The 21,296-nt window shown below is 38.7% G+C and overlaps 1 protein-coding gene across 3 annotated transcripts in view; it reads right to left on the bottom strand.

Annotated features, from left to right (window-relative positions):
* The window catches only part of FES (FES proto-oncogene, tyrosine kinase), a 117,871-nt gene that overhangs the window by 81,000 nt on the left and 15,575 nt on the right, over positions 1-21,296 (bottom strand). For 2 of the 3 annotated variants that reach the window (XM_072402757.1, XM_072402756.1), the window contains exon 2: positions 8,386-8,659. In XM_072402757.1, coding sequence (XP_072258858.1) covers positions 8,386-8,610 — 225 coding nt within the window. In that variant the 5' untranslated portion in view covers positions 8,611-8,659. Of the gene's footprint in view, positions 1-8,385; positions 8,660-21,296 lie in introns of those variants that run through there. The other variant, XM_072402758.1, reaches the window with a different exon arrangement.

Genomic DNA, 21,296 nt, shown 5'->3' on the forward strand with positions numbered 1-21,296 from the left:
TACATATCTCCCATCCTATTGTGTGTGAAATTCCCCCACCTACTAGATTAATTATGTGGTTAAATCAAAAATGGTCACAGCAAAAATGGGGGAATTTTTAACGTTAGTGTGTCTAGATCAGTGTTTCTCAACCAGGATTCAAATGAAACCCTAAGGGTCCTCCAGAGGTTGCTGGGGGTTCCTTGGGCAATTACCATTTTATGCCTCTAAGGTCAATTTGTGGATCCATTTATTCCATTTATGAAAGTTCTTAAATAGATTTATGGAAGTTCCATAAATGGCACCCAAATGTGTCTGATGTAATTGCACATTAACCAAGGGCCCAGAGCATGCTTGCTAGTTTCCAAGAGAACATTCGGTGTGACACTGCTGTCCAAGGTGGGACGTCAAGTGAATCATATGGGTATGCAGAATGACAGGGGGTCAGACTGAGCTGTTGGAATTGAGAAAGCCACAGCGTACAAAACATCACAATACAAAAAAACAATGTTATCTGAATCTCAAGGGGATAGGTAAAAAAGCCTAGATTGATTTGCCGGTGCTGGGGACTTGTCAACCTTGCTAATGGCAAATCTTTGCATGTTTTTTCCTCTATAGGGTATCTTTAGGCAAATCTTTTTTTTAATTAAATAGAAGGGGAGGGGTTAAGGATGCTCTGTTATTTTTTGGTATTTGTTTTCCCTCACTTCCCACTCTACAGACAAGTCAAGATAAACTGCAATAAATGTACTTTGTGCTGCTAACAGTTGGGTCAGACGTCATTTGACTGAACTGCCTTCTGCACAACAGCGCATAAAAAATGTGCCTACACTATTTTTGGTTTGCGTCACATATTCATCATCCTTGGGTGCCATATTGTGCAATACTCACATTACCGTGTGGTTCTGTAGCATACAAATGTGAAGACACAGCTATACAAAGCTGACAGGGGTTCTAGGATTTTTTTACCACAAACCTGAATTCATTATTGTTGTGTCCCCATAGGGGAAAACTGGCCTAATCAATGAAAGTGGTGGTAAAATCCCCTAGCAATGGCACAAGCAGCAGTAAAAAAAATGGCAGAGCAGAAATCTGATGTTGAGATCGTGAGAAGCAATCAAAGAGTTCCAGTAAATAATATTAGCAGTATCAAAGTAAGATTATGGCACATTAAAAAGAACAGTCTGCCAAACTAGCTATCGTAACATAAAACCCAACCCATGTTTTGGGTATTGAGCTAATAAATGAAATGTATTCAGCAGCACAAATGAAACTAAAAAAAATAGCATGGCCAACCAATATTTCTATACTGTGGCCTCACTTAGACCAAATGTATTTACAACAAATGTATAGGAAATGTTGTAATGACTTGAGAAACTGTGAATCAACTGTAAAGTTGCCTACAAACGCCCCATTCCTCTTTACACGAAATTTCTTGATTTTTAGGTTCAAGTTTAGATTAAAAGAAAACAATACATTGTACATAAACCCTTAGCAGACCGTAGTATGAGATTGTAGCACTGTAATGCCAATTGATATAGTTGTAAGTTACAGATTTTATAAGGCTCAAAATGGCTAATATATTAAAGAAAAGTCAAATAGGCATTATAAAGAAAGTAACACATGAAAACTAAACATAAATTATATTTATAGATTAATTCTTTTATTGGGCTGCAAGGATTTTACAAGGTTGTGTTCTAAGCTTTATGGTTCTGATGATGTCACGGAGCCAAAGTGCCCACCAGGGCTCTGCATGTTAGGACCATGGCCATCCCTTCTCATCGTGTGCTAAAATTGAGTCCTCTCAGTTTGTAAAACCTATGCATTGAAATTTACAGGAGGCTAATTTGAGAAGTTACACCATAAAAAACCAATCAGACTATTTATTAAGGAGGAGTTAATAACAAAATGCGAATACTGATTGGATGGGTTAGTGCACAAACATAAAATTGAAAAAACCTATTTGTGTTCTAGAAAAGTTCCTTCACATTCCTTAAAATCAAATCAATTTCTCCTGAAGCTGATTTTTATTTATAAAAAAAAAGGAAAACATCCTCTGTCTTACCTTTCCATCCATCTCTAACTAATCACAGGGAAAAATAATATCCTTTTTACTTACCCAATGTTATTGTAATATAGCGCTTCAACTCTGGATCTTTTTTTCCTTTATGATTTTTTAGGGTTTATCTTTGGTGATGCACTTCTTCAGGCGCTCACCTCACTGTCTTGATGACGTGGATACTTCCTATTGAAGGTCAAGCCCATACCAATGTAGGTGACCGTCCAGCACTGCCGGATGAGCAATGATGGGTTAGCAGTCCCCCACAGAGATAAGCTGCTGTTAAGGGGCCTGGACAATAAGTTTGAGTGGATTTGTTAAACAAAATAAGGAACACTATGAAACATGTTGAATGGGTTAGACAGTGGTGAACTCAAGAGAGGAATGTGCTAGTTGGCTCAATTCTAGTGTGCACACCGTATGCATTTGTACATCCCAGTGCAAGGGCATATGCATCCCCATATGCACATGCTTGTTAGCCTTATTGGCACCAATCTGCATATTGAAACTCCAACATCCCAGTGCTTCTTTGCTAAGTGGTCCTCAGATGTTATTGCTGGACCTTGATATGTGATATTGGACACCCTATGTGACCTGGCTTATGCTCATGACTTGCATCTTTGACCTTGCCTGGACCTTTGATATTTTGTTTTTCACTTCAGCTTGTTCACCTGACTGCTCCTGCTCTGTAAATCATTTTCCTTCAAGTTATTGACTCTGGTTATCCATGTGACAACACTACGGCCATCTCCAGGGCAGGAAAGGCAAGAAAGGCTACTCTCATCATCTCAGGCATTCACCAGGTACATGATAAGTGGGAATCAGAATAAAAGATCTTGCCTTTGAAATGGACTTGTGGTTGAACCTTTTTTAAATTTGTGAATGGGATCAATGTAATAAAACTAATTAGCATGCAGCATCCAGATTGGTTATCGCAGAAAAGGAACAATATATCTGACTATAGCTGTGTACACACTTATAATCATCGTTGGAATCGAAGACTAACCACCGATCATCTGATAATCGTTAAAAAAAAAAGTGCACAACGACTGACCAACATCACCAATAAATGAGAATTATTGCTGGAAACGAATGACTGTCCCTGGGGATCTGATTGAGCGTCGATTGTTCACTATCTATCTGTATGGTCGTTCAGTTATCGTGGATGGTTCTGCAGTACACTTTCTCCTTTACGCGTCACTTCCTGCATCGTTCAAACGATCGTATCTAGCGTGTGTACAATATTGGTGGATTATATTTGAACGATCGTATTGTTATAGCATGTACGAAATTGTGCACAATATGATCCTTCAAAATAATCGGGCATAATCGTTAGTTGTTCGTTTTTCAACGATAGTTATTGCAAGTGTGTACCTAGCTTAAGTCACTGTTGGTTAGGTGTTGTGATGGTTAAACACAGATAGTTCTATAACCTATGAATCATGCAATCTGATTTAGTAAATGGTGAAGTTGATGGAGTACAGTGAGGTTAAGTCAAGACAAACATCCATTCACATAAAAGAGAATTAAATAATACGTCTTTTGTTCACAACTGCATGTTTGCTTTACTACTTAAAGGTCAAAATAACATTTGGACAATGTTCTGCACTTTATTCCCATTTGCACTACTAGGTTGTTTTTTTTCTCGAATATAGAACAACTTTCCTATTGTTGTAGAGATAAGGAGAAAACAAGGTGATTGTAGGCCAAATAAGAAGAGTAGCTTAGGGTGAAAATGCTGCTGCATTCAAGATATTGAACCGCAAGTGAGAATTGGATAGGAATATACTACTGGCAAAGGGCACTAGGTGAAAATAAAGGAACAAAAGCATAAAAAAGCAGACTCATGGTAAGCCGCAGTATGTATTCCTGGATTCAGATATGCTTCAACTTCAATTCACACACAAAATTTGCATTTTACCCGAAAGGGTTCGGAAAATAGTAGCTAAATTTGCAGTGAACCTTAAAATGCTAGAAATACAGCAGTTCCATTTTTTCCCTTTTTTACAAATGTAGTCTGTCCTGTTAATTCACATTCTGTCTGCTTTTTTGTATTTTTTTCCCACCTATTGTCATTTTTGGCAGGGTATACAGTATGTGCTAAGCACAATGCAAATAATGCATTAAAGGAATTTTAAATATATACTAGAATATGCAGCCTAAGATACCTAATGCTTTCCTCTCCTGCTTAAAGCCAGTCCTCATAAATCTCATTCTTTTTTAAAGCTGAAACCTCCAGGAGAATTGTCATCACTACTGTCATCACAACACAATGGTCCTCTAGGGCAGCAGTCGCCAACTGGTGGTCCGCAAGAAAATTTTGGTGGTCCGTGGCTCTGTCCCCTGTATGGATACAACCTGCTCACTCTCCCATCACAGGCTCAGACCTGCTTGCCAAACATCCTGGGGGACCTTTGTTGCATCCACAGCCCTACACTATGGTCCCCCCCAGAATCTAGCAAGCAGGGAGAGTGGGCAGGTTCTGGCATCATGACAACCCCCTGGGGGGAAGTTTATTCCCCTTTCAGTAACACACAGCTCCCTCCGCATACGCAATTCAAGTTCCATTAATTTAGTAGTCCATGAGGTCAGAAAGTTTGGTGACCACTGCTCTAGGGACCAGCAGGAGAAATCCCAATAGACAGCAGGGACACAGACATCCTACACACCCAGAAGTGAAATCCTAAAGGATTATTGTACTTAATAAAAAATAAACAGTTGTTTTCTCCCTCCCAAGGACCTTCCCATTGCCCCTCCAATCCAGACAGGAGGTTGTGCTTCTGGTGGGCAGGGGTGAGGATTCTGATAGTCAAGGAGGGGCTTCCCACATCCCAGCCGTAGACTGGCACGGCCTCACCACCTTTCTATCAGAAGCCCTACCTCCTGTTTGCCTCCTAACTTTATGGTAGATAGACAGGAAATAAAATACCTATTGCTTGCCAGTTGGCAGCAAGGATAGGCAAGGAATTGTCATAATAGTGCCAGTATCACAGGTAAAAGTCCCAGTTTAGATTTTGATGCAAGGGCAAATAGATAAAATGATTTTTATGCAACCTTCATTAACTTTTACAACTGCATTTAAACACTATAAACTCATTTTTAGGTCTTGGAGAAACCCTTTATAAAACATAATGGGGTGTCAATGGAAAAAATGTCCCTTACATGGGTAGTCCATAGGAAGAATGCCAGCGGTGTTGGTTAGATTGCCACCCTTACAGATAGCTATGATAAGGAGATCATTATGGTCATGCTGTTGGCCCTGCCAAGTGACATTGGTCCTGGAACTGTGCTTTAGCTATCAAATAAGAAGAAAATCAGACACAGGAACCCCTGGAAACCTCCAAAGAAACTCCTCTGGTTGAAAATAGCTATATACATATATATATATATATATATATATATATATATATAAAAGTAAAACTATGCATTAAAATCACTACAAGAAGTTGGGTTCCCACTCAGACTGTGCATGTATATTGCTGTTTGCATTGGCATGCTCAATTATGCTTAGGGCAGCTCAATTATTTGAATGGGCTGTCTAATGAACTACAATGCAAAGAAAAGTTATACACATTGCAATTTTTAAAAGTGTTGTGCTGGTAAGGTTCGTTTGGGGTCCTATTTTAAACAAATGACAACCCTGCATTGCATGCATTAGTGTGTGTTGTGTCAAATCTCACAACACACACTAATGTCAAATGTAAAAGTGCTTGTGCATTATCACTGATCACTAAAACAGGCCCTAAACATATCTAATAAGCAACAAAATGGGCCTAATTTTTTTAAAGATCTCCAAGACTATATTGGGAGAAGCTGGGTGATCCAGCAAACCTGTAATAGATTTCTAGCTGCTGTTATTTGACAAATATTTTCAGTCCTGGACCAGATTCATTCCAGGATTGTTGGATCACACACAATATCCAATGATAGTTTATGATAGATGATATCCAATGATCTTCTCCAGTTTTGGATGGCTTTAATAATTCAGGCCCAAAGACTTTGTAATAGTCTAACATTATTTGTAATCGAAGGTATGCAAAAGAAATGCATTGTAGGTGCATGTAAAATGCAATACAGATGCTTCTTATGCACAATTTACTGTACTTAAAGCGTGTATACTTCCTTCTGTACACCCTGATATGAACAAGCTAAAATTATTAACGAAAATACCCTCCAATGTGATATTTAGTTCTACTAGAACATTAAATCCAGTAAAGTCTTTTGCTGAATAGGAGGTTTACAAATATTGAGGAACTAAACAACAACCTCAACTGTGACAACAATGAGGAAAGATGAACTAAAAAATGCTGCTGTCTGTTCATACTTTTTCTGGTCACCAAATAAAAAACACAAAAAATGGGCAGCCATTTACCGTATGTGAAACTGGGAATAAAATTTATTGTACAGCGCTGCATAATATGTTGGCGCTATAAAAATCCTGTTTATTATTATTATTAATATTAATAATAATAATAATAATTGGCCAATATCACTGACTTTCTGAAAATACAAGCTGCTTGGTAACTGGAAATCTAGATAAAATAGTTTGTTATTTAGTTTTGAATGCAACGGGAAAGGGTCAGAAATTGTTGAGAAGCACCCTCATGTCCTGTTCCTGCCCCAGTGAAATCTCTCGAAAAGAAAACAAAAGCCAATAAAGTGGAACTAAACCCGGACGACTTACCTATCCATGTTCTATCCAAGGGGCACCGCCATCTTCCTTCTCTTTTTCCTCCCAAAGACAATCTTCGGCCATTTGGATTGGCCGTGCTGGGATGACATAGCTCCTGCGCAGTTCATTCATCTCCAGCACATCACAAGAAAACCAGGATTGCATGTGCAGCTCAGCTTTGTGTCCAGAAACCTGGAGCGATCACATAGGTAATACAGATTTCTGCAGAAGGGACATCGCCTGCCCTTTTCTGCAGTAATGACCTTCTAGTTGGGAATTTGTTAAAGTAGAACTTTATCGGCTTGCTGCTGACGGCTTCCCACATCCCAGTGAGTTAAATTACCTTGATCTGTTGGCACTACTTGGAGGCAAGAACTAAAGCCCCCATGTAAACATCAACCTGGAGCACTTCCTGTTATCGTAACACAGTCACCACAAAGGAAGTCCCCAGAAAGGAATGAATCTAAACTATTTTCCAATATACCAACCATAATTTGGAGCTGATGCAGTCTTTATTGATGATTAGCGGTCCTATATAATTGTGATTGCAGCCAGCTTACAAAGGTCCTAACATACACCTTGTTTGGCTACACTAATCGCTATAGGTGGTCGCCATAATCGTTCATTGGCAGATACAATGCTGAACTCTCAAATCCCCTGAGGAAGCCCTAGATGGGCGAAACGCATTGGTACCGAGCTATTCCAATCTCTCTATTCAGATCTGCCAAACCCTTGTGTAAATGGAGTACTTATATAACCTAGATAATCTGTGTTTGCAGAATTTCTAGCACACTTGAATATACTAACAAATTGAGTGCCGCAAAAAGCCTGTCTTCCACTTTCCTCCCTCTCGTTTCTGCACATTACCAGGCTAGGCACATTTTGAAAAATGTAAACATATCTATTTTCGACCCTCCTTTAGTTGCAAAATTTTTGTTTAGTAAAGTAGAACTTTAGTTAAAACGTGTTTAAATCTGCTTCCCAGCCTTTCTTTTAGTCTTGCATACTTGTGTCCTCTCCTGGACTGAAATTGCCTACCTTGATTTCACTGCACACCGTGAGCTTCCCACAATGTGCAATGTGCACGGTGCCAATATCAGATATGGCCCATCTAATTTCTTGACTGGGGAAAATCAAAAATCCCCAGCCCCCTCCTCCCCAGCCTCTTTCATACCCCTGACTTATGAAGGTTTCAAAGAGATGATCCTAACAGAACAATGGTTTCAGGAAGCCACGTACAACACTCCACCATCAATGATCAGCTTGCATTGCATAGAGAAGCAGTAAGGTTTAGTTTTGAGGTCTCTGGGTCCAAGATAAAAGAAATGTTTCATGTTTTAAAAGAGGGACAAGGGAATTCAAAATATAAGCAGGTTAAGCTTTCCATTTAATACAGATTGGTTTTAGCTTGTCTGGGATTCTTTCCCCATTTCCTGTCCCATAGGGGTTTACACCACTACGGAACCACCTATAGTAAAAATCTGACCCACTGACTTCCTCGTTTTCATGTCATATGTAGAGCTGCATAAAATGTTGGTGCTTAATAAATATTTAATTTACAGTGCTGCATAATATGTTGGTGCTATATAAATACAGTTTATTAGTATTATTATTATTATTATTATTATTATTAATAATATTAATAATAATAAAATGTCAATAGCAAATGGTTTACCTGGCTCAGTTGACTGGAGTACTCCGCCAGGCCTGGAATGGGGGCTTGGTCCAGCTTCTCTATCATGGTGAACATCTGGTGAAGCTGAGTTGCATATTCCTTGTCACTCTTCGCTCTTTGTGTCATCCACTTTCTCAGCGATTCCATCAATTTCAATTCGGAGTCTTGCAGGCGCAGCAATGCATTGTGCCCATTAGGGCAACTGAACTCTGTTCCGAACCCCATAGTAATGGCAGCGCAGGTCACTGGTGTCAACTTCTGGGATCTTCTGTATCTGAGAAGAACAAATAATGTTACTAAATTATAATTATATATAACAATGGTTATAGCATGTATATGTCCTTAAACTTACATGGTTATAATTTAGATAAAAGGGTTTTATAACTTCCTATTATTATTACACAGTATTAATATAGCGCCAACATAATACGCAGCACTTTACTAGCCCATAGTCATGTCACTAGCTGTCCCTCAAAGGAGCTCACAATCTAATGTTCCCACCATAGTCATATGTCTTTAATATAGTCTAAGGTCAATTTGGGGGTGAAGCCAATAAACGTAACTGCATGTTTTGGGAATATTTTGATCTGCTCATAGCAGTCCTACAAATTGTGCTACATACATCAATGTTTATGTCTGGCACAAAATCTGAATCTAAAATTATTTTAAAAACACACAAAAAAGATAGTACAAAAAATATAAAACAGCAAAAAAAAATTGAAGAAGGATGAAATAAGAAAGATTTTTAAAATCTGATATCTAATAAAAAAAATCCATTTCCAATGGAGAGTATGGGCTCCTTTCTATAATATTGGTTTAAAAGATGTGATTTGTAACTTTTCCTTTTTGGTATATAACCTTTTATATTGAAACAAATGTTTAGTTTCATGGTTAGTAGCTATGGATTAGCTTTTTGTATTGGACTTTATTTTTTTTCTTATGTTCTGTCCAATCCTTTGCTGTTTTTATTATTGTTTCTTTTTCTTACTGTATACTATGTTGGAAAATTCAATAAAAATCTTTATTTGAAAGAAAATCTGATATCTATTAGGAATAATTCATTACTCAATTCTATATCTGTCACCACAGCAAAAAGTTGTCCACAATACATGCTTACAGTGTGTTCATCTGTCATATATGTGGACAATTTAAAGTTGGCAGATAATGAAAAGCAAATCAGCAGAAGTTACTTTCACTTGAAGCCATATATTAAAAGAATCAATGGATCCAAAGATACTTGATGGCACTTGATAAAGCTAATTTCCAGATTTTATTTTTTAACCTCTACCTGGTGAGGAAGTGGCCTCCTGATAAACTTAGAAGAGCCTGCATGAATTTTAGTATTGTGAGGGTGCTTTTAGAGGGGCCCAAATAAAAGAGAGCCATTCAAAACCCAATGGTGCCCAATGCTTTTAAATGGAGCACACAGGAATGAGTCTGACTTAATAAAGCTCTCCAAGGCTGGAGAGGACACACTGTCATCAGTAAAGCTGGTGATCCAGCAAACCTGGAATGGATTTTTTTAAAGTCATTTGCTCTTTGCTAGCGAATGTTTTGAATCCTGGACCAGATCCATTCCAGGTTTGCTGGATCACCCAGCTTCACTAATAAAATTGTATTCTCTCCAGCCTTGGAGAGCATTAATAAATCAGTGCTAATGAGTAGAAGTAAATATCAGAATCATTAAGTAAGATTTTGGTGAGCGTATATGGGTGAGCAGCAAATAGTGGTACAGGGTTGGCAAGTGATCATTGACATTGGAAAGGCAGCACGGTATTGCACAGCATTGACTGGAATGGAGCCATAATCTAATAACTTTGAGGAAAAGTGTATTGATGTATCTAACATTAAATATAAACTGCGTATGTGATAAAAAAATCTTTACTGAACCATGCATGTCAAAATGATTAGTCAAACCAGAGATGTAATTGGTTCTTTTTTCTATACCCTGTTCAAGTAAACCTTTGCTTCAAACCTTACAGCTATCAAGCCTCCTCATTTATTATTCAGGAAATAAAAGTTTTTTTTTTGGTGTCACCCTCAACCTCATACATTTTTCAGTGCAACCAAATACAGATAGTCCCTGGGTCATAGACATACAAATGACTCCTAGATATGAACAGGGCTTCCCTGCTCGCTCTTGTGCAGGACAGAGGCTTGATGGGGGGAGGGGGCGGTTTGCATGACTTGCAGAAGAAGGCTTTTGCTGTTCTGCAACCTCTTGTACTCTATAATGACCAAGTCAAACTCTGCAGTTGTTTCCTTTTGCATATCAAAGCACAGCTTGTTAAGTTAATGAATGTCTAGATTTCATAAAGTTGTTTTTTTGCTTTGCTTTGCTTTGTTTGTGATTAACTCACAGTGAGGATTTCCCACCTACTAGATTGTAAGCTCTTTGGGGCAGGGTCCTCTCCTCCTGTGTTACTGTCTGTGTTTGTCTGTCATTTACAACCCCTATTTAATGTAGAGCGCTGCGTAATATGTTGGCGCTTTGTAAATCCTGGTTATTAATAATAATATTAATAATAACATCTGTCCTAATTGCATTTATTAAAATAAATACAGTTTAATAATAATACAAATCCCCCGTTAACATGTATGGCCTACACCAGCGTGAAACAAGTCCATATGCTTTTCCTGCACCATCTGGTCCTGTTTATATAGCCATATCCTCAATGTGTGAATCACACATTCATTATCTTCAAACCTTGTTCTATGAATAGAATAACTGTGCCAAAAAAAGGAGATCGGAGAGAGCTAAAAGTGAGCAATGGTGCTCCTATCCACTGCAAAACTTTTATACAAAGACGTTGCAAATGTTCAACACAGTTCCATTCTTCAAACAAGAATTTGATTAAAGCCTGTTACTTGTACCTACTCTAATGAGATATCTTACCTCCGGTGCTAAAACCCCATCCGGCTGCCCAACCTTAACTTTTTACCAGTGCTCTAAGTTAAACTCTACTACTTGATTCCCAAACCTTAACCTTTCCTTGCTGGTGCCTAAAGCTTTACCTCCAGTTTGGTGCCTAACCTTGATTCTGCTTCTTATAATATAAGAATAATATATAAGATATATAATAATATAGAAATATAATAATATTATATATGAATATATAGTATAATAAAGTTTGAAACACAATATCATGTCAAAATAATAAATTTAATAAATTAAAAAAATAGAATTAAATTAAAAAATAATAATAAATGTATTAATAAACTTTGACATGATTTTTTGTTTCAAACTTTATTATGCTCATGGTAATATATTATACTGATATACATTTTCATGAAAGAAAATGTACCTCTTTTAGATATATAAATCCAGTGTATTGCATTCAATACAGTTATTTTGTATCAAATGCAATACAAAATAATTTGAAATTCCCGCCGTGCACCTAGCACGCATCAACGTCACCAGGCACTCCCGAGGAATGTCAGAGCACTGGCCGGGGGACAGCTCGAGGAAGAAGACCCGGCCAGAAGATGGCAGGACACTGGATGATGCCGGGGGATGCTGATGGGATCAGGTAAGGTTTTTTTTACTTTTTTAACTACCCCTGGTTTTTTACCCCGAATCTTGCCAGGATACCTAAATCATGGATCCCAGGAGGCTTCTGGTTGCTCTGATCTTGGGCATGAGCAGAAGGAGCTTTTTCTTCTTGGGGGAAAAAAATGGCAATCTCACACATGCACTGTGCAAGATCAAGTGACATAGGCAGAAGGCGGAAGTAGGGCAAAGAGGAAAAGAAGATGGCGGCACCTGGTGCTTCCTCTGAAGGAGGATACCAGTAGAACACAAGACCCAATCCAAGAAACCCCTGGAGGGATCAATGAAAGTAAAAGGTGAGGTTTTTTTTATTTCCACCTTAATCCCTCTTATATGTTGGTGCTTTATAAATACAGATTAATAATAACACATAGCCCCTGTTGACTTGTATGGCCTACACTAGGGGGGATACAAAAGCATATGCTTTGCCTGCACCATCTGGTCCTGTTTTCACTTTACCCACCTCCTAACCCCGTCAAGCCTTAAGCAGAAGCTAACTTACCCAAAAACTAACCCCTAACACTAACTTTTCAGTCAACTGAAGGATGTTGCATGAAGCACAGTTTGTCAGGTAGGCTATTTGGATACAACACAACTCTTTCAAAGACTTCAAGTATAATTCAACAATAAATTAGCACATTTCTATCTTTATTTTAATATAAAATATGGGGTGTTATTTTTCAAGCAACCTTCATAACGGAAGAATAAGGTGCAGGAAACTATTATAAGTTAGACAAAGCTAAACAAAAAATCTTTCCTCCACCTGCACTTTCCAAAACTAACCTGACCTGGTAGGATTCCAAAAAACAATTTCTGGGTGGCTGTCATAGACAGCAGAGAGAATGCTGTGAAACCTGCTTGGGAGGTTTTTTATGACATCTAAATGCAACATCTCACCCACATAAATGTTCAAAGGGTGGTTGGAATCTTTGCCAGATTTAGCATCAATTCTGTGAGACAACAAAGAAGAATGTACAGTTAATTTACATTCACCGCTTATTTACTTGACAAAGCAGAGCACCCAGGACTTAAATTTGGTAAGATCAATATGTGGCTGGTATTCAATAACCCGGAACAACCAATAATGATCAAAATTGTAATGGTGAAAGCTGATTGGATGCTATACCCCATGGCACTAAACATATTGTTTTACAAGATAAAAGCAAAGTAATCAAATAAAAAAAAAGTTAGGGCTTCATTTGATTTATAGTTAAAATTGGCCTTAGACTGTGGTAATGACATATGACTATGGTAGGGACATTAGATTGTAAGTTCCTTTGAGGAACAGATAGTGACATGACTATGGCCATTGTAAAGCACTGCGTAATATGTTGATGTTATATAATAAAAGTGAATAATAAAATGTCCACAATTCTATCCCCTCTATGGGGGAAGCCATTGAACTGACATGGTTCTAGGTACATAAAAATATGACTCAGTATACCTTTCAAATGTGGTGCATGGCAGCTGTTAAAAAATCATCTCACAATTCATTTTTGCATATTTACGAGTTCAAATGATAGGTGGGGAAAAAGTAACAATGGAGCTTCTAAAGTATTGGCTTTCAATTTTCTAACATTTACATAAAAAATTATTTGGAATCTGCTTTCTCTGGGTAACATCTTGTCCCTTAGTGTAATGAAAGCATTGAGTATAGCTTAGAATAAATCTAAAATAAAGGTATTTCAATGACCATTGCACAATCTTTTATAACACTCAGAAGAATGTAAACACACACCCTGAGCATCCATCATTATGTAACGTAAAATACTTCTGTGCCATTGTTACTGGAAAAATAATGACTAGGGTAGAGCAGAAGGAACCCAGGAACTGCTCAGCTCACCGACTTATTCCACCCCTAAGACAAACATTTAATTGGAATAAATTGGCCATAGCAGCCCTTTTTTATTAACAAATTAACATAGCTTTAATTTAACATTTAGAACAACCGATAGCAATAACACCTTAAAACCAAAAGTATAACAATTATTATTATTATTATTATTATTATTCAAGTATATCAGAACAATACACCCCTTTTGGTCCATAAAAGTTCTCCCTATCCAAACCCTTTTTAGCCAGGATACCAACTTATTCCACCCCTTTTCTTTAAAACATACCCCCCCCCCCAAACTTAATAAGACACACACTTATTTACAATAAATTGGCCATTGCAGCCCTTTTTTATTAACAAAATAACATAGCTTTAATTTAACACTTAGAACAACGGATAGCAATACCACCTAATAACAAAATACAAGTATTTCAGAACAATACACCCCTTTTGGTCCATGAAAGCTCCCTCTATCCAAACCCTTTTTAGCCAAGATACTTCCGCTCACCAAACAGGTCCCCAGCCGCTAATTAGCAGGTATCCACATCCCTCAACTAGCCCCCACAACAACCAAGTGTCGTGCAGGGCAACCCCTTTATCGGAACACCCATACCCTGATGGGTTTCTATGTTCCCCAGTCTTAAAAACTTCCATGGACCTACAACACCAAAGATTAGGGAGGGAGGGCGGGGAATGCTCCTCCACCAAAACGTAACTGATGGCCCACCTCAGTATGTCCCCCTTTATATCGCCTAACCTTTAACCCGTCCCCAGACCAAAACCCTTCCATCACACCATACTCCTTTTCCCTGCACTTTTTAGTTAAACCCTTATCTCCCTGCCTTCCCTGCTCACCCTGTCATGTGGCCCTTCTTTGCTTTAGGCCTGCTGAAGGAAAATAATTCTTCTTCACCTGAATTGCATGTGGTATCACTCACAAATTTTGCAATTGTCACCGGGTTCGGAACCAGAAATCAGTTTGGTAATATGTATTCATTCATTTATTTCCTTCTATCTAGTATGTGGGGTCACCCCTGTCTAAACTGGGATGTTTTCCAGTGTTGAATCGGAAGTGGAATAAACTGAGCTTCAGATAGGTTTGAACTAATATGTCATTTTTTTTTATTGCTGCCTATATTCTCAGGGATTTTTTCTGTTTATGTTCCCAATGTTGGTTGTCAAATAAAATTTCCCCCATGGGGGCAGAAATAGAAACTTTTTTCCTGAGTGAGAGAAATCTGAACTTAGCAGTCAGTTTTTTGCTCTTGAAGACATGGCAATCTTATGTCTAATTTACAATAGGTCTGATTTATCAAAGCTCTATAAGACTGGAGAATTTAAAGTGTCATTGGGGAACGTGGGTGATCCAACAAACTTGAAATGGATCTTCTCCAGGATTGAAAACATTTGCCAACTAATAGCAAATGATTTTCAAGAAATCAGGTTTGTTGGATCACCAAGGTTCCCCCATGATACTCTATCTTCTCCAGTCTTGGAGAGCTTTATGAAAGCAGGCCCAGTATGTTGAGGTTTCAGCATCATTTTTTTTTTACCATAGTATATATGGCGTATGAGGTTACCAATAACCAATCAAACACAAATTACCAATCAAGTACAATACCTATTTGTCAGTTATAGCCATACCAGGCCACAATCACAGATGAGTTGCACCATACTAAGCACTGTTTTTGACTCAAGATACACTTAGAAGGTTCTCTTTTTCTCCTAGAAATCCTGCACTGTCCTTGGAAGAGTTCTGTATGGAGTGTATGGTGCGACTATTGGTTCAGAGGGAGTCTCCTCTTGAAGTTTACACACCAGTCTGTTTATAAATATAATATTGGCCACAGAGAAAAGCGAGTGGTAAACAGATTTTTGCAAGATCTCAATTGGAAATCCTAGAGGTGCCTCCTGTCCTCCTTTTTTTTTGTAATAGTACTTTATCCCAACTTTGAAGGTTGAACATGGCAGCAGCAATGTATTAGAATATGTATTAGAATATGTAAGCTCTTCGGGGCAGGGTCCTCTCCTTCAGTGTCACTGTCTGTATTTATTTGTCACTGTCTGTATTTATTGTACAGCGCTGTGTAATATGTTGACGCTATTAAAATCTTGTTTGTTATTAATAATAATAATAATAATATTATTCTAGACCAGGGGTCCCCAACCTAGTGGGCCGCGGGTGTCTGACAGGTGGGTGGAGGCTCTGGCCGGTGCACCCCGCAGCGGGGACAGGAGAAGGACCCCGCTTGGGGGGATGCACCGGCCAGAGCCACGGACTATGTCTCCGATACGCATTGCAAGCTTAAGGCGGTGGGCAGGTTGTGTCTCTGACCCGCAATGGGAGAGCGGCTTCTGGCATCATGACGTCATTCTAGGGGAAGTTTCTCCTTTGAGTGACACATGGCTCTCCGCGCATGCGCAGTCTGGAATCTCTGGATTTAGTGGTCTGCGAGCTTCAAAAGGTTGAGGACCACTGATCTAGACTAATGTGATGTGATGTGAAATCCCAGGCCAGTTAGTGTGTTGTTCCTTCTCCACAAATATTGCCTTGGGGTGGTCTTCAGAGTAGGGATCCAAGGTATGAGGGACAAACAAGATATGAATACAATGTCTATACCTATGCCAGTAATTTCTACTTTAAGTGTGAAAAATAATTTCTAAAGAAGCGGACACTGATCTTTGAAATGTGGAACAACTATCAAGTCAGTGAGCATTCCCTACTTCTCGACCCTGTGTATAATGTGGACAGAGTTGGACAAGTTTCCTGGAGCCCACCAGGAAAATTAAGAAAGAGGGCTCACCAGAATTCATAGCTTTCCTAGCATGGTGGCCTATTTTTGTACGGCATCGGGACCCCATCAGGGGTCAAGCAACTCTCTTGAACACTTTTTATGACTTTACAAAACTCGTTTTTAATGAATATCAGTAGGGCCCAGTGCAGATTTGTTTCCAGTCCTCCAGTACGCCACTCTGACCTTGGATATGAATTAAATCAACAAATCCACATTAAAATCTAGACTGCTCGATTTGAGTATTCAAAACAATACCTAGTTATTTGATTCATTATGTTTTATTATACTTGTGACTTTGTAAAATCGAAAGCATTGTGCTGTCCCGCACTTATCTGATGATTACAATTGTATCTTAAAATCCTGCTTTAAGCAATGATGAATAAACATATAACTTGTGCTTTTGATTTGTATTTCCGATGTAGTCACATAAAGTCCCAGTTGCATAGTAAAACTATGTAAGGTTCTGTTCTAAATGAACATCCAAATTTGCCTAATCCAAAATTGTGTTGTATATTTCTGTACACACCAGCTGTATCTTTATTCTAATAAAACCATTGGATTTCATTTTTTTCTTTCTACTCCCTGCAAAGCACTGGTAAAGTTCTCTGGTATAAAGGATTTTAATCACAGAGACATTAATATGTGCATCACCCAACAATGCATAATAACTATAAACTCCCACATACCATGGTCGCTTCTGGAGTCCAGTAAAGCTTTATCACAATGGCCTTGTGTTTCACGGAAATGGCTCGTCATTCATGAGTGTGTGAACAGAACGTGAATGGGCCCTGCTGTACGAGAGACAAGTGGGCTTCCTAAATCCTGGCCTTTCATCTGCAACAATGATGAATCCCACATGGATAGAAAATAAAATGTGTTATTTAGAACATTACACCATTCCCATAGGACCAAATTCAGAAGAGCCAATACACAATGTATGTATAGCCAAAACCTTTTCTGAGTAATGTGGGGAAGGGCTATACACCTTTTTTTTATCACCATCTGTGTTTCGGCATAGTAGATTGGCCCCTACATAGTGGTAATTATTCATATTTTATTGGACTTGTTCTTGTTGAAGATGTTTTGCAGCCTTTCAAGTTGGTTTACCAGTTCTACCAGTGTAAAAAAAAATCCCCCAGCATTTAAATCCCACAAATACCTTCATCCAATCACCATGAAATGTGACAATGCAGATGTTTATTTTAATGTTTGTGTAAGTGTGTGTGTGTGTGTGTGTGTGTGTGTGTATTTTGTCTTTTCAGGTAATATTGTAGATGATGTACCAAAATCAATATGTATTGTGCTTGAAAGCATGTCCTGATGAAACCAAGTGGTGAAATGCGTAAAGGACTTTAAAAATTAACTCTTTAGATTAATCAATGAATAGCTGAATTATGTTCTTGAGGCTTTTAAAGTGTGTAAACACACTGTGGTAAAGTGCACATAAATTTAATAAATAGTGTAATTTTATGAAAATGTATTAGATTTGCTTTCGGTACCTAAAAAAATCCTAAAATAAAATTTTATTAGAAAATTAATATATTTCATGTTAACCCCCCTGGCGGTCTTAATATTAAGAATTTTTAAATGTCAAAGCAGGTACATTTAAAAATACTTATTATTTTAAATTTTCCACCTGGTCCTGCCTCCCAGCCACACGGTCCCACCTCCCAGCCACAAGCTCACAGGGCCCGGCCAGCATCTGCATCCTTTGGCCTCGTGCCCCCAACGTTCACACACCGGAGACGCAGATACTGGACGGACATCACCAGGCTACACAGATGCCGGACAGGTATCTCCAGGAGAATTAGATGCCGGGCACCGCTGGAGGACGCCGTGGGGACCAGGTACGTTTTAAAACTCCCTTGCAAATCAACCCCGAGTGTGGCTCTGGGTTACTGCTTTCAGTACTGAAAGTTAACCCCCAGCCACACTCAGGAATACCACTGGAGAGATTTTTAGAATAGAGCGGTTCAACAAATATTACACCTTGACAGTTGAATGTGACTAAGACTACGTACACACGTCAGATGATTCTCGTCCCATAATTGTCTCAGGGCTGATATTGGACGAGAATCTGGTGTGTGTTCAGCACTATCCGTACGACCATCCTGGCGGATCCACAGACGACAAATGAGGAACGATCGTAATGAACGGGGGGTGCCACTTCATCCTTTTTCCCCCTTTCCTCTCCATAGAGCAGAATGGCGCTGTACACATACCCCCAGACCTGGCAACAAAGTCGGGGGTGGTGTGGGTCTCCTTCTCCCACCTAACTGTACATACAGAGTTCTTTCTACCCCACCCTCTCTCATTTTCACTTCATTTGAAGTCCACTCTGTCCGACTCTTTAGCCCCTTACCCCTCATTGTTGCTGACAATTATTGCACTTGTGTACCCAGTCTAACTACTACTAGATATATAATGACATGGATAAATGAGAACCTTAACATATAGATTGACCCCTCCATTTGTCATGTCTTATCAAATAGAAAAAAATAGGAAATCCCAACTTTCCACTGGAACGAGAAAAGAGTGAATCTCTTCCACAATTAGTCTTGGAACAAAGATGGGATTTTCTTCACTTTGTAGGGATTTACTCTTATTTCCTGGTATGTATCTATAATATGAACATGGGTATACAAACACTTTAACCAGAAATATTAAATATATGTCTGTACTGTACAGGAGTTAAATAATGCCCTCTTTTATAAGGTCTTTCTCAAGGGAAAAAAGAACACATTCGATTTTACGGTACAGAGGCGGGAAGATCTACAAATATGTTGCAGCAGTGTTTTAGTTTCTTTCCTCTGCAGAACATTTAGATCAGTGTTTCTCAACCTTAATGATGGAGTAAATAACCCTCAGGTTTCTTTAGGGAACCCAACCCTTGGGGAACCCCTTCTATAAATACTACATTCACATCTCACAGTATATTGGCCTGGTAGTCAATAGGAAGAATGCCTCTTACATTGCTGGCCATTGGGAAGAATGTCACCCTTACAGATAGCCAAAAAAAGATCATTGGAGTAACTTAAACTGACCCGAGAGGAACAAATTGCTCAATAAACCCCTTGGAACCTCTGGAAGAGCCTTGGTTAAAAAACACTGATTCAAATCCTCTTCATTTTAGATGGCGACCCATAGTCTTCATATAGTCTTTTAGATCATATAGTCTTACTTTTTTATAAGATGTTTTGTATTGTATTAAAACTTTAAGTAATTTGTGATTTATACCTATTTTGCTTGCTAACAAATACAACAGTTTGGGTGTGAATTATGAGTTTGGTCACACAGAATGTCGTTGTTTCAACATCATTTTAACCAAATGTCACTACTGCAGCTAGTGTGGGAACTCCTCAGCTTTGACCTTATACTTGTCTCCGGAGCACAGGGAATTTATTGTATACTATAGCTGGGTGTCATGGCAAGTGTTACGTTCGCCACACACATTGTAGCATGAATGTAGAATCCCCTTTATGGCTGACATTCACTATGTAATGTTTTGGGAAGATGTTAAAATAAACCTGAACAGAAAACTTTGAAAATTCAGGATTTTCTTGATTTATTTGGACTGAAGAATAGATTGAACATTAGTCGGGAAAGGGTGCTTTTTTATTCAATAGAGTCTGGGTAGTGGCGGTAATCGAAAAACACCTAGCTTTTTATTCACTGGGGTTGATTTTCTGAAGGAGTTTAGGCTGATCTCTTACATACCCCCCCCGACATCTTTCTAACTGTTAACAACACTGGTATTGATCTCTTCCCTCAGGCACGTTGTCTTGGTGTCACGTTCAATTCTGCTTTCTTCATCCCTCATATTCATAACATTTCCAGGCCCTGTCACTTTCACCTACGCAACATCTCCAAAATCTGCCCCTACCTGTCCCCAGAGACCACCAAACTCCTTGTACATGCTCTTATCATCTCTCGTCTGGACTACTGTAACCTCCTCCTCTCTGGTATTTCACTAACCCGACTCTCTCCTCTACAATCTATTATGAATGCTGCAGCCAGACTCATCCATCCTTCCCTCCGCTCCTCTCCTGCTGCATCTCTTTGTAGTTCTCTTCATTGGCTTCCATTTCACCTAGGAATTAAATTCATCTCCTGTGCTTTGCCTTCAAATCCCTACACAGTTATTGTTCCACTTACCTTTCTGCCCTGATAGAAAAATACTCCCCTAGCCGCTCTCTTCGCTCCTCCAATGACCTACTAATCACTTCCTCACTCATAACCTCATCACATGCATGTCTCCAAGACTTTTCTAGAGTTGCCCCAACTCTCTGGAATGGTCTTCCTCGTCCTATTCAGCTATCTCCTACTTTTTGCTCATTAAAAAGAGCCCGCAAAATTCATCTTTTCAAACTCACCTACCCCTCTTCTGTCTATTAAAACCCTCATTACTTACACACTATTTCATGGTGTTACTTCCCCCCTCCTTAGATTGTAAGCTCTTCGGGGCAGGGTCCTCTCCTCTACCTGTGTCACTGTCTGTATCTGTCTGTCATTTGCAACATCTTTTTAATGTACAGCACTGCCTAATATGTTGGCACTATATAAATCCTGTTTATTAATAATAATCATATTCACTAAAGAGAGTACAATATTACTCTGCAAAAAAAACTCCCTTTAATTAATTAAGCTCTAAGCCATCCAACCATCTAAAAAGAATAACATCCTATTTTTTTTTGGTTTTTTTTTACAATTCCTCACACATAATTGGACATTT

This window comes from Pyxicephalus adspersus, chromosome 2 (genome assembly GCF_032062135.1).
Source record: "Pyxicephalus adspersus chromosome 2, UCB_Pads_2.0, whole genome shotgun sequence".
NCBI classification, from domain to species: Eukaryota; Metazoa; Chordata; class Amphibia; order Anura; family Pyxicephalidae; genus Pyxicephalus; species Pyxicephalus adspersus.